The 15,075-nt window shown below is 43.9% G+C and overlaps 1 protein-coding gene across 5 annotated transcripts in view; it reads left to right on the forward strand.

The window, feature by feature from the left end:
* The window catches only part of SYN3 (synapsin III), a 453,379-nt gene that overhangs the window by 268,527 nt on the left and 169,777 nt on the right, over nucleotides 1-15,075 (forward strand). The window contains exon 7 of one of the 5 annotated variants that reach the window (XM_082740550.1): nucleotides 12,303-12,576. The exons of the other annotated variants lie outside the window; for them this stretch is intronic. Within the exon in view, the coding sequence (XP_082596676.1) occupies nucleotides 12,303-12,347 (45 nt within the window). The 3' untranslated portion in view covers nucleotides 12,348-12,576. Of the gene's footprint in view, nucleotides 1-12,302; nucleotides 12,577-15,075 lie in introns of those variants that run through there. 5 annotated transcript variants of the gene reach the window in all.

A 15,075-nucleotide genomic window follows, 5' to 3' on the forward strand; every position in this document is an offset into this window, starting at 1 on the left:
TTCACTTATTTATTTTACAGAGAGAGAGCAGTCACAAGTAGGTCACAAGCAGGCAGAGGGCAGGGAGGTGGGAAGTAGGCTCCCCACTAAGCAGAGAGCCCGATGCGGGCCTTGATCCCAGGACCCTGAGATCATGATCTGAGCCGAAGGCAGAGGGTTAACCCACTGAACCACCCAGGCACCCCAGAAAGTTTGTTAATTAACCAGTTGAATGGTGGAGCTGGTTTTCAAACATAGGTGGTCTGCCTTCAGAGCCTCCAGTCCTAAGTATCACACCATATGGCTTCTTCATCTTACTGCTGCTTCTGGTTACTTGTATCTCAGGAATATATTTAGAAACATCTGGAAGTCTTGTAAAGAGTTTTATCATTGACTGTGGGGAATTTAGCTCACAAGCCTCCATCGTCTAGTCCAGCCTGGCCTTGATCCTGTACCTACTTTAGACATAAAGACAGATGCTCAGCTGAAGGGCTAGGGAGCAGAGTGCGATGGCATTCACTGGTGACGCCTCCCAGCCTTGGCAGTTACCTCACCACTGGTCTTTACATCATTGCTGGCCAAGCCAAGAGCCTGGGTTGTGTCCTGAATCTAAAAGCTCACCCTAGGCTTTTATGAAGCTGTATCTTGCTGAGAACTTCCTGGGCATTACCTCACTTGTCCTCTATCAACTTCCCCAGAAACTGTGGCTGGCAGCTTAATCCTAGATTTATAGATTGTGGAGCTGAAGCCTCCAGAAAGAAAAAATGACTTTTTCAAGATGTCCCAATACAGGTGGGTACAGAGATGTGAATCCCAACCCCAAAATGGCATCTGTAGCATTAATGGCCAGAGACCTCAAATTGCACCACTAGGGGCAGCAGAGTTCAGACAGGAAGTCTGTGTTCCTGACTTATTCCAAGATGCTTTCCCTTCATGGAGCTGCATTCATTCTTTTACTGAAGAGATATTTATTGATCACCTACTATGTGCCTCAGCAGGCACTCAGGATCGCAAGGTGGATAAAGCACATGTAATTCCTGCCATTACAGAGCTCAAAGGCCAACAAGGAAGAGACCTGGTTTACAAGTAATTATAACTGTGATGAATGCTATGAAGAGAATAGCAGAGGGTTCAGGGACCACACATCAGGTGACATACCTTGTACAGGGGATCAGAAGAGACCATCATCTAAAGTGATGTTTATGGTGACAAATAGGATGAGGGAGATTGTTTCGGGTGAAGAGGAGAGAGAGGTACTCTAGTCAGAGACACTGCATGTACAACCAGAGATAAGTTCATTGAAGAAACTGAAATATGGTAAAAGGGTCCACGGCAAGAGATGTGCCTGGTGGGTAGGTACAGGCAAGATGAGAAGGCCTTTGAGGTTTATATTAGTCTTCTAGACTGAATAACAAATTACCACTCATTTATCAGTTTAAGATGACACCCATTTATTACATCGATTTCTGTGGGTTAGGAGGCACCAGAACCCAAATTTATCAGCAAATCCTGAGCAAAAACACTATTCGGGGGTGGATATATGTTAACTGAACTTACAACATTATTGTATAAAAGTGAAATGAGAACCATATAGTTAACACGTAGATCAGAATACCCTTGAGTACGTAATCAGTTCGTCTTCCACAAAGATATGTAAAAATCTAACTGCAATCAGAATGCCAACCTATTAATTCACAATGATGAAGTCTGCTGAAATAAGCAAATCCTGGAATCTTCATATCTAGGCCATTTTCTGAAAGCCAAAACACGTGGAAAGCCACAACATTTTCAGATGGCTGTTTAGTGAGTGTCTTAGAAGCATCAGAGTAATGGGAATTAATTCAACAGAACCAGACTAAGACAACCTGTTCCAGCCACTTTATAGTAGGTTCAGTTGGGCCAATGGGATGAAACATTTTTGAGGTATACACCTTCAGCAAATGTCAGCCACTATGACAATGACTATTCTTTGTCTTAATGTCACTGTCTAAGGACATTTAAGTAACATCCAAGTTCTCTTATGGTGCTGATGTGTTGTGGTTCCAAAAGCACAGGGTATAGTAGAGATCCTGAGCACATTCCCTTCCTGAACAATAGAAGCCTTTGCCATCACCATCAACATCATCATCTTTAGTAGTAGTTTGGAAAGCATCATTATCTAGGGACTGCTGCCTACGTTTAGGATCATGCTGTTAAGCACTACTGATTAAATCTTCACAACAGCCTTACTGCGTAGTTGTTCTCACTCTCCATAAGCAGATGAAGAAAGAAGAAACTGAGGCTCAGATAAGTGGTGTAGTTTGGCAAGGCCACCAAGTGAATGGAAGGGAAGGAATTCCAATTGCATTCAGCACACTGCCACTCTGTCACACAGATAAAATGGATCATGCTTTGCATGCCTGGTGAGCAAGTGCATACTGTAAATTCAGTCTCTTCTCTCCCACTCAAGAAAGTAAATTGGATTGCAAGTCAGTGATAATGATGTCATTATAGGGGTAACCTTGAACCTACTTTAATTTATTGAAAGAGGAAGTGTTTATACAAACTTTGGTAATGTTATTAGTATGATGACTGCTGGCTTGGAAGTTCACAAACACCTGGAAGTTCCCATCAGTGTAGTCCCCAATTATTCTAGAAGGTCCCCCAAAGATGGTCCCCCAAAGATGCCTCACGTCTACCCATAAAATAACCAAAGGTATCAGTCACCTTTTTCTCTCTCACTATCCCTGCCTTCCACTTGTTTATGTCCATCATCCACATGGTCGTCTAGAACCAGCTTCCAACTAAATAGGGGCCATGTTGTTGTCAGGAAGAAGCACATTCATTTACTCATTCATTTGTTCATTCATTCATTCATTCATTCATTATTCAGCTAATATTTATTGATGGCCTATTTTGTGCCAGGCACTGTTCTCAAGCCTGGAGAGAGAATAGTGAATAAGACTGATACGTCCCTGCTCTTGTGTAGCTGATATTCAAGTTGGGGGATATGAAGAATAAACAATTAAGAAATGGGTAGCTTAATAAATAAGAAATTTTAGAAATAAGAAAATATAATGAGAATAAGATTGCCAGGGTAGAGAAGCACTGGATAGGATGGTATAGAAGACACCATTGACGCCCCACTCCACATCTCCTTGGCCCACCTTTGACTTGACTGGCAACTGCAGTGGTCAGTTCCCAGGCGCACAGACATCATCCTACTTGCCTCTCTCCATTTCTCCTTCTGACAGCATTTTCTGGTGCCACAGTATTGTGTTCCAGCCAAACACGGAGATTGACTACCCCCCAGGCTAACCTTTAACCAAGGAGGGCAATAGCCAGTGGATGAATACTCCAACTTCTCCATCTCTTGGCGGGGCAATTCTGAGACATGTTCTGTATGATATCTTGGAGGTCCCCTGTGGGACTGATCCTAGGTTTCCTGCAGATGTAACCAACTGAGTAACACATCCTAACACACCCATCTCTGTTGCACTGTCCCAACTCCCTCACTTGTGCTTTCTGAGATCACTTCACAAATAAGCCACCTATACCAAGTCTCTTTTAGTGTCTGGTTGTAGGGAACCCAGACTGAGCTATACATTCAAGAACGATGCCACTGAGAAAGTGATGTTTGAGCTGAGACCCAAACTATGTGAAGTACTCAAGATGTCAAGATCTGGAGGAGAGAATTTTCTAGGGAAAGGGAGGAGCAGGAGCCAGTGCCCCAAGGTATGAAGGAGCTGGTGAACTCAGGTTACAGAGAGCACTTGTGTGGCCTGAGCACAGGGTCAGATAAGAACTGGTAGGAAATGAAGCTGGAGAGGTAGGCAAGGACAGACCATGACAAGGACCTTGGATTTCTTTCCAAGTTTAATGGAAGCATGGAAGGTAGTAAGCAGGGAAGAAACCCCACCTGATTTGTATTTTTAGAAGAGTTTTCTTGGTGCTTTATTAAGAAGAGATTGTGGGATGGTATGAATGGAAGCCACAGCTACTTTAGAGACTAGTTCTGCTGTGACCAGAGTCACAGAATTGCCCTTAAATGGTTCCATTGGTGGGGGAGTGGAAGGTCGGGGTACCAGGTGGTGGGTATTATAGAGGGCACGGATTGCATGGAGCACTGGGTGTGGTGAAAAAATAATGAATACTGTTTTTCTGAAAATAAATAAATTTTAAAAAAAAGAAAAAAGTATAACAGAACTTAAAAAAAAAAAAAATGGTTCCATTGGATTTTGCCTCTAATGCCCCCCTCTCCTTTAAGACTGCAAGACAGAGACCAGACAAGACAAGATGCCTTTTGATCTTCTGTTTTCCTAAACAAGGCATCTTCCCAGCACCCTCCAACTTGCAAAACATAAGCTCCCATATATGAAAACACAGACTGACAGAGTCATATAAGGTGGGGAAGGGAAACGTGAGCTGTATTAACAATAGTCAAACCACAATGCCTTGTGTATTGCTAACCCAGTTGTCACCTACCTTTCCTCCAAGTCCTGTGTCACACATTCTGCTATCATGGCTGCCATAAATGGTCCCATGACAGCAAATGCCACATGTTACTAAGGTCAACATGGATACAGAATTCAGACCTTCTCTGAATATCCCCAAAGAATCATGGGGTTGTTAGTGAGAAATCGGAGTTTATTGAGTATCTCATAGGAAAGGTGGAGAAAAAAGCTCACATTGCTTCCCTATGTATTCCTGTTATCCCCAAGATCAACTCCTGGGATAAGAGAGAGGTGAAAAGGAGGTGAGTGTCAGGGAGGAGCCAGCCAAGCTGGTCCTTTTTTCTTCTTCTTCCTTTTTATTTAAATTCAATTAGCCAACATATAGCACATTAGTAGTTCCAGATGTATAGTTCAGCAATTCATCAGTTTCATATAACACATCATCACATCATATGCCCTCCTTAATATGTGTCATTCAGTTACCCCATCCCCCCACCAACCTCCCCTCCAGCAACCCTCAGTTTGTTTCCTAGAGTTAAGAGTCTCTCATAGTTTGTCTCTCTCTCTGATATCTTCCCATTCAGTGTTCCCTCCTTTCCCCTATGATCTTCTTGTGCTATTTCTTATATTTCACATATGAGTGAAACCGTATGATAATTGTCTTTCTCTGATTGACTTATTTCACTTAGCATAATACCCTTCAGTTCCATCCACATTGATGTAAATGGTAAGGTTTCATCCTTTTTGGTGGCTAAGTAATGTTCTATTAGGTGTATATACCACATCTTTTTTATTCATTCATCTTTTGGACATCTGGGCTCTTCCCATAGTTTGGCTGTTGTGGGCATTGCTGCTATAAACATTGGGGTGCAGGTGCCCCCCATACAAAGATACATTTGTATCTTTGGGGTAAATAACTAATCGTGCCTCTAGTGGGTCATAGGGTAGCTCCATTTTTAACTTCTTGAGGAATCTCCATTCTGCTTTCCAGAGTGGCTGAACCAGCTTGAATTCCCACCAATAGTATAAGAGGGTTCCCCATTCTCCACATCCTCACCAACATTTGTTATTTCCTGGCTTGTTGATTTTAGCCATTCTGACTAGTTTGTGATGGTAACTCTTTGTGATTTTGAATTGTAATTCAAGCAGTGCCTTTTATGTCATGCTCAGGAGCACTTGTTTTGGGGAGGTTATGCTAAAATTAGACCCAAACCACACATAATAAAGCACAGGGCTAAGATGGCCAAGGTCAGATTAAAGCAGAGCAGGGCAAATGTTGACTATGCGTATGAGTTTCTTGTGGCTGCTGTAACAAATTACCACCAATTTAGTGGCTCAAGGCAACAAAGTTTATTGTCCTGCAGTTTGGGAAGCCAGAATTCTAAAATAAGTCTGCAGGGCTGGTTTCTCCCTGAAGACTTTAAGGGAAGATCCCTTTCCTTATCTTTTCCAGCTACTAGAGGCTGCCTGGATTCCTTGGTTTATCACCCCTTCATCACATTACTCCAACCTCTCTGCTTCTGACATCTTTCTGTCTGCTTCTGACTCTGATCCCCCTACTCCCTATTATGAGGATCCTTATTGCATTGGGCCCATAATCCATAGTTATCCTCCATCTCAAAATCTTTAAACTTGATCAACCTGCAAAGTCAATTTGGGAACATAAGAATGTATTCACAGGTTCTAGGGATTCGTATGTGGACATCTTGGTGGGGAGGTGGGGGCATTGTTCTGTCTACCACACTAAGTAAGCATGATTTTAGATGTAGAATTGGAACCTAAATTTTATGGTGAGTTTCATAAGAAATAGTTTCTGTTTTTGGCATCAGTTGGCATCCCAGCACAAGCCAGACAGTCAAAGTGGCAGGCAAAAGAATAGGGACAGGTCTGTGCAATGTGTCCCCACTCCTGGGAAACCAAGGCATTTTTCTACTGGCATCATACACAAAAGCAACAACAAAAAAAATTTGTTGCGGTGGAATGAAACCCCTGGACCTGGGTTCTGATCTATACACGTAATGGGTGTTTGGCAAATGTTGGCCCATTCACTCTTCTCAGAAGATGTGAATGAGTATTGCTCAAGAACAGTGAATTAGGTACTAGAAGATATAGGCGTTTTTCCTGTTTCACCATGCCTTGCTGGGTGACTTAGGAAAATTGCTCCCCCTCTCTGGGCCTCTGTTTCAATAGATACAACATGAGGGGCTTGCACAGAAAAGAGTTTGCTCTAAAATTAGCCTTCCATGTTTCTAACATTGGTAGCCTATCTCACCACCTCACCTTGATTTGACCTGAAAATATCATGCCCACAAGACGTGGCATTTGCTGTCACATGGCCACATATGGCCAGCAGCACCAGGGCTAGGCCCCTGAGGCCCCTTCACGTGGTATGGCCAATAGCTCCCCCATCCCGTGGGCCTTGGGCAAGGATGCAGGCAACAGCCAGCAACCACAAGCATGTGCTGTTTCTGTGGTTTCTACTTAGAACAGTTTCCTACTTCAACCTGCCAGTTCCTTAAAAGCATTAGGCTGAGGTTTTGCCGAATGACTCTACTCTATTTTCATAAAGGGGTGGAGGGGCTCCTCCTGGGAGCCAAGCCCAGAGCAGAAATTCCACATGAATTAAGGGTATAGAAAGCTTGGAAGTCTGTCTCCTGGAGAAAAAGAAAAGAGCCTGGTGGGTGGTGACTTTCAGAGAGAAAAGAGAGTTTTTCCACTAGCCAGGCTCATGGGCCCAATTTGCTTAGGTGGCTGCTCTCTTCCCTTCTCTTGTCCTCAGTTCTCCTATCTGTTACATGAGGGGCTTGGGTCCTCCCTCTAGGTTCTAGGCACTCCCAGGTATATCAATGAGACTGTCTAGTATAGATTAAGGTAATTTTAACAGTAGTAGCCAACACTTCTATAGAATTTTCTGTGTTGTTCTAAGCACTTTATAAATACAGTTTCTCTTCACACTCATAATAACCCTCCTAAGTTGGCACTCTTATTGTCCTCATTTCACACATAGGAAATAGAAGTAGGGTTGACAAGTCAGGATTTGAACCCTGGCAGTTTAGCCCAAAGTCCACTCTGCTAGATCTCTCAAAATAAGACCTTTCTGGAGGTAGACAGCAGGGAAGAATCCAGTCATATCAGTCTCAGAGGGCTTAAGTTCAAGCCCTGGACCCAGGACTCAAATCTAGGTGTCCTTGGAGGTGTCACTGAATTCTTTGGAGCTTCAATTTCCTCATCAATAAAATTGGGACATTAGCCCCAGGCTAATCTCCCAAGTCTGTGAGGAATTTGAAGTGATGTTTATTCATCAAAAAGCTCAAAAACAGGGGCGACTCGGTGGCTCAGTGGGTTAAGCCTCTGCCTTCGGCTTAGGTCATGATATCAGGGTCCTGGGATGGAGCCCCACATCGGGCTCTCTGCTCAGCAGGGAGCCTGCTTCCTCCTCCCTCTCTGCCTGCCTCTCTGCCTACTTGTGATCTCTCTGTCAAATAAATAAAATCTTTAAAAAAAAAAAAAGCTCAAGAACAAGATAAGCCGTCTCCCAGCCGAGACTTTTACTATTGCTATTATAACCAAAGAAGTTTCTACCAACCCCTCCCTCCACCCCCGCCCTCATGTAGGGATGCTTTCACTTGGGAGGGATTCCAGGAGGAAGGCCCATTTGACTTCCTGGCAGTTCCAAAGCCCCCTCCGTGGCCTGGATGTGGGAGAGGGGCAGTGCCTTCTTAGCAGCCCTGAGTCAGAGTCTACAGCCCTTTGAGGGCCAAGCATCTTCCCCCACACATGCAGGCATCTGTGTGTGGGTGTCTGTATGACCAGCCTTGGCCACTGACTACAGATGTCTACCCATCTGCCTTCTGTCTAAGAGGTATCTCCAATTTAATCTACCCAAATAGAACTCTTGATTTCCTTCTTGAAACTTGCTCTTCCTGATCTCCATCTTGATAAGTGCTACAACCATCTACACAGACTGCTCAGACTAACACCTTACAGCCTTCTTCCTCTTTTATAGCCCATACCCAGTCCATCAGCAACTTATTTTGACTCTTCAACTCTCTTCCCCAATGTTTCCTGACTCTGTCCTCTCCTGTCCATCGTGCTGCCATCACCATGAGCCAGGGGAAAGATGGTGGTCTCTCTCCATCTTGTACTTGGCCTACCCCAGTAGCCTCCAACAAGCCTCCCCATGTGCACCTTGCCCCCTGTCTCTTTCTTGACACAGCCAGAGAGGAATCTTTCTGAAAACACGACACAGTTCCTGTCAGCCCTATGCTTAGAACTCCCTCATGGCTTACATAGCTAGCAATTAAACTTCTTACATGATTTCTAGGCCCTTTGGGAAGTACTTAACTGTCTGGCTTCATCTTATACCACTCTTCCTCTTCTTGTTCATTTGCTCCTGCTGCACTGTCCTTCTTTCTGTTTCTCAAATCAGCAGAACTTATTCCCATCTCAGGACATTTGCATCAGCAATTCCTCTGCCTTTAATGCTGTGCCCTCACATATTTCTGTGGCTAGCCCTTTGCTATCACTAGATTTCAACTCCAATTCTACCTTCTCAGAGAGACTTCCTTGACTACCTTGTTTAAATGTGTTTCCTACTCCCCAACCATTCCTTTCAAAGAGATAGATACCTCTGTTGATTTTGTTAGAGCATTTACCATCATCTGACATTATTGTGTGTGTTTGTTCAATCATTTACCATCTGCCCCCATTGCTAGAATAATCAGGAAGGCTAAGACATGTGCATTTTTTTTTTTTTTTTTTGCCGTTGTATCCATAGTTTACCTCCAGTGGGAATGGGAGTGGGGATCTGGCACATGAAAAAGACCAATAAATATTTGTTGAATGAATCCAAGAACTTGCCATGTGACCTGGAACAAGTTAACTCTCTTGGTTTCAGTCTCTCCATCAGTAAAATGAAGGAGAAGGAGACAGGACTTTTGAAAGGACTCTCTTGGTTCCAATTCTGGACTCTCAAATTCCCACTGGGATGCTTGGATGGTGGGTGGTAGGTGGATGGATGGATGGATGGATGGATGATTGGGTGGATGGACAGGTGAATGATTTCTGGGGTTCTATTGAAGCCACCCAGGACAAAGGAAGTATCAAGAAGAGAACGGGGACAGAGGAAGAGGGCAGGTACCTCCACTGGGAGTTTGTTTCTCCTACGCCATTTGAGAGAGGAGTATGATCCCCTCCATCCTTTCTTACTCACCCTGCAGACCACCTTCCCTCATGGCTGCACTGGGAAGATGGCAGCAACAGCAGCTGCCTTCCCAGAGCTCCACCCAGGAGATAAAAAGAACCAAAGGAATGTGCTGGCAAAGCGGGCGTCCTGTCCTCTCAGGGGTGTAAATGGCTTTCCTGCTCCCATAGGTTCAAAGAGCACTTCATTTCACAGCAAAAGTACAGCTAATGAGAACCAGATTTTCTGGCTCTGGCCACAGCCCTAAGAAACCAGGAGGCAAAGGAAAGCCCCCAAGAACCTGGATTTGAACGTTTGCACCATAAGGCCTTTTGCTCTCACTCTCTCTAGGGACATTCAACTGTCTCAGCAACAGAGGAAATAGGTTGTTGAGAGATGGGGATCGGTGCAGGAGCAGAGTCCACATGTAAATGGTTAAGAGGGACCTTCTGAAGGAGGACTTCTGAACTATGGGTCTTCCAACCATTCTGAGGTTTTTTGGGTCATTCATTCATTAATTCATTCAGTTATTTTGGTCTGGAAGCCAAGTTGGGCAACACCTAACAAAAACAATAGCTTCCTTGTTCTGGGGGCTGCCAAGGTGCCAGCTACAGGGTACCCCAGTGGGAAGGCCACTTGCAGTTTCAAGGCCACAAGACCTGATTAATAGACTCTGGGCCTTAGTCTTCTCAGCTGTCCAGTGACCACATTGGTGGTGATCACTGAGAATCCCCAAATTGTTATCCAACATGCAGTGAAAATAACAGTTTGAGGGCCAAAGACCTGGGTTCTAGCCTTCGTTCTGTTGGGTGTATGACTTTGGGCCATGCAGGATGGGACAGTAAGTCTTGGACGATTAAAAAAAAAGGGGGGGCTACTCTCAAATTCTAGTTCTTTCTCTTGTTTTGCTAGCAGTGTTAGGACAAGTCACTTGGGATCTCTGAACCTGTCTTCTTATCTGTAACCAACACCAATAATATCAACTTCATGGGCGTGGGGTGAGGATTAAAGGAAAAGAGACACATAAGCTACTATACTAAGTAGGTGTTTAAGGATAAGGATGGAAACTTGTTTGTTCAAAGACCTTAGAAGGAACTGGGAAATCTCTGTGGCCAAATAAGAAGACAAATCCAGGCTGGACACATGGCCAAACAATACAATAAAACTAACAATAGTAGAGTGCAGTATCCCATGCTGTATGCTCAGAATCTTAGTCTTTGTGGCAGACATTGAGGCAACATTGAGGCAGATACTACTGTTTTACCCAAATAGCTAAAACCAGGACTTAAAGAGAGTGCTAATGCACTCACCTCTTCTTCAAAGCTTCTCTCTTGTAGCCTTCTTCCCTCACCTCTAGGTGACTACCTGCCTCTGGGACCCCAAACTATGTCCAGTCTTCAGTGGGCACAAAGTTCCCAGTCCAGACTGCTAGCTCATCCCTTGTGCCTGCCTTAATCTTCAGAGTATTAGAAAGAGTATTTCACTCATTCAACAAATGTTTCCTGAGTACTTTATGCTGGGCATTTGAGACACACAGTGAATGAAAAAAAAGAAAAATCTCTGTTCTCCTAGAGGTTATATTCTGTAAGGGGGGGGGATAGATAAAATGAACAAATGGACAAATAAAAGTATTAAACATTAAGTCACAGTTTTGCTGGCATTAGTTTATTAAAAATTAGTAAGATACTTATTTGTGTCCTGAAATAATTTAGTTCTTGTATTATCCATTAAAATATTTAAAACAACTATATACCAGGAATTATGCTAGGAACTAAGATCAAAAAGCTGAATAACACAGGACACTTAGATGTCTCAGTTGGTTAAGTAACTGCCTTCAGCTCAGGTGTTGACCCTGGAGTCCCAGATTCAACCCCCACATCAGACTGCCTGCTTGGTGGGGAGTCTGCTTCTCCCTCTGAGCTCTCCCCTGTCATGCACTCTCTCTCTTGTTCTCTCTCTCTCTCAAATAAATAAATAAAATATTTTTTTAAAAAGTTGAATAACACATGTGCCTTGCCTCTGGTGTAATTCTATGCTAGAAGGAGAAATAGAAATATTAAATAATTGTAACACATGGTACTAAGAACTATTTTGGAGGAATGTCCCCCGTATCTCAAAGAAGGGATGAGGGAAGAACCAGGAGAAGCCTGAGGAAGGTTTCACAGAGAAGATAACACCTGAGCTCATCCTTGAAAGATAAGTATGAATTCACCAGACAGAAATGTAGGGAGTTACTTCCTGGAGTAAGAATAGTAATAGAAGCATAAATATGCCAGAAGAAGGAGAAGGAGAAATAGCAAAAATACACACAGCATGTTTGGGAACACAGATTATACATTCCTATGTAGGTAAAGAACAGGATGAACACAGGGGAGAAATGAGACTAGAGTCAATTAAAGAAACTCTGGGGGCCAGCAGGTACCTAGTGAAGAACTATAGGAGATTCTCCAAGTAAGAGTGTGGAACCCAGTAACACATTTATTTTAGTTACCTGTCTTCATCATCACTAATCTTTTCTTCAGCTGTGTCTAAACTGATGCTAAACCTATCTTAAACCTATCTTTCGAGTTCTTAAAATGTGTTATTTCGTCTTTCAGTTCTAGAATTTCCAGATGCTTTTTTGTCAGTTTTATTTCTCAGTAAAAAAATTCTCACCTTTTCTTCTGTTTTCTTTCCTTTTTTGTTTTGTTTTGTTTTTTTTTAAGTAGTCTCCACAATCCGCATGGAGCCCAACACAGGGCTTGAAGTCATGACCCTGAGATCAAGACCTGAGCTGAGATCAAGAGTCAGACGTTTAACCGACTGACCCATCCAGGAGCCCCCTTTTCCTCTATTTTCTTAATCTATGACTCAGTTATTTCCCAGTCTGTGGCTGTAACACCAATATGTGGATTTCCTATGGCTCTGCTTATATTGCCTCCCTTTTGTTTTTTCAATCTTTTTTGTCTTGTCTCCTAGAATGTTTGGCTGCCTTTGGGTCACGTGTCTGTCAGTGATCACCTCTTGCTCAAAGAAACATCCTAAAGTCTTTTCCTTGGCAGAACTTTGAGGCCAGAGCAGTGTTCTTCCAAAGGTCATGGTGGACACGATTGATGTGTTTGATGGGGCAGAATCTGGGGAGATTCTGATGGAGAGAGTAGGATAGCAAGGAGGCTTTCAGAAGGGGATGCAGAAGAATGTGGGTGACAAGGGTGTGGACTCTCCAGCTCAAGACCCCTCCACACTCACTGCCTACCAGCCAGACTGGGAGTAGTATAGCATCAGTCACTTTCCCCTCCACCCTGCTCCAGCTGGGAAAGACATCCTGGCTGTGTAAACTAACCTTATGAGTCTATTTCCAAGAAGGCCAAGGAATTTGACAGGAAACAACACAAGCTAGTCGTCTTAGATCTCTGTCTGGACTTGACGTGATTGGGTCTGAAATAGCTACAGAGAGCCTCATTATTAGACATTTTGAACCCACAATGATACACACACGTTTGCATGCACAAACAGGAAGGTTTAAAATGAGGCCACCAAAGGGGTAAAGCCATACAGGCCTCCACACAGGAACTGAGACCAAGGCTTCAATTTCAAGTCAGATCCCCAGTGGAAGGTGTCTGACAGGCCTTGTCACTCAGATTCCAAAAATCTGTCTCCACAGCCAAGAATCCTTCATCTCTGTCCACACTCTCCATTTTGACTATTCTTGTACATTGCAGGCGGCTCAGAGGTGGCTGTTTTCAAGAGCAGAGTGAGCCATCTCTGCCAAGAGCTTGTCTTGCCAATCACTTCCTTGGCCCTGGCCCTCAGCTCTTCCAAGTCTGACATCACCCTTAACCCACCACCACCACCACCCCCAGAATAAGAGCCACCTCAGAGGCTGTGACTGCCAGACCTAGTCCCACTCTGTCCCAGACATTTCTAGCTGACAATTCTCACAGAGGCAGAATCCTTCCCAGCCGTATGCACAGCCCTCACTTCTTGGGGTGGTCGGAATAGCCCAGATCCACTCTGCTGGGGGCTTGATCATCTGATATGGGAGGGAGGGATGGTTTCAAGAGCTGATCCCCAAAGGCTGAAGGGTTCTAGCCCTCATGCACTCAGAAGACTTAAGGACCCTTACAGGGGTCTTTTTTCTTAATGAGTCTGGAATGAGTGCAGCCTTAGGCCTGAGATAAATAGGAGGTAGCACATCATGGGCTCAGGGGTTGGATCTTAGTGACTTCACATACTGGCTTTGCTGTTCCTAGCGCTATGACCTTGGGGCAAATTGCTAAACCATTTCTTCATCTTTTCGTTCATTATTTAAAGTGGAGATGGTTACTTTGTAAGATTATATTAGGATTAAATGAATTGATTTATGTAAACTTCTTAGTACGTAGGTGCTACGGAGTTGTCAATAAGTAGTATCAGGAGAGGCAAAGGGAGAGCAAGTAGTTAATAGGGACAGAGTTTTAGCTTGGGGAAATGAAAAAGCCCCAAAGTTGGACAATGGTGATGGTTACACAACAAGGTGAATGAACTTAAGGCCGCTGAACTGTACACTTAAAAATGGGTAAAATGGTAAATTTTATATATGTATATGTTACCACATTTTTTTAAATAAAATAACAACTGTTATTATTACTTGATGGGACTAACTTCAGCTCCACATGGTGCTCCAAGGTAAACATAGTATCTTTGCCCCTGGGAAGGAGGAAGAGCCTTCTCCTTCAGTATGGAGTTTGGTTCTTGGTTGGGCTCCAACACGTTCTCACACCAAAGAGAACTAAACTCTCAAGACCTCTAGGGGTTCCACCGAGAAACTTGTTACCTAGGGAGCCCTCTGAATTGCAGACATTTAGACACACATACACACAGACATATCAAAGAGATAGACACACAGAAACATGCCCAAGGAGGCAGACAAGGAAGGGCTGCAAAGGGTTGAGATCATCTAAGAAAGACCAAAGTTCTTTCTTAGACCATGGGTGCTCCAGGTAAGACCCGGAAGGAAATTAGATGAGATGGGGGCAGGGTACCAACCACATGCTCATTACATTGTTCAGGCCTCCATTCAAGCTCTGCCTGCTTGGAGTAGCCTCTCTCCCTGATCTTCTCCAAACCCCTGTTCCCTCCTGCTGCAAGCCCCCCCTTGCTGTCAGCCTTAGCTGAAGGCTACCTCCAGCAGAGGGCCCTCCCTATTCTCCACCCCCCCCCCCCAAGAGCCCATTCTTCACACTGAGCATCAAAGCCTCAATGTACTCCTCAGCTCTGGCTCAGCTGTTGTTCACCAATTACTTTATGTATGTCTCCTCTCTAAAGATAGGAGCTGTGGCTTTTCTTCTCTGCACTCCTCTCCTTGTACACTACCCCTAATTAAGTAGACCTCACTTATACTTTTTTAAATGATGGCATATTGATGAATTTTTTGAACATACACACACCAGTAGTTCCCAAAGTGTGTTCCCAGTAACACCGGTTCCATGGGATATCAAGAGGTATTATGAGAGAAGAGGG

This window comes from Mustela nivalis (genome assembly GCF_964662115.1).
Source record: "Mustela nivalis genome assembly, chromosome: 7".
Taxonomy (NCBI): domain Eukaryota; kingdom Metazoa; phylum Chordata; class Mammalia; order Carnivora; family Mustelidae; genus Mustela; species Mustela nivalis.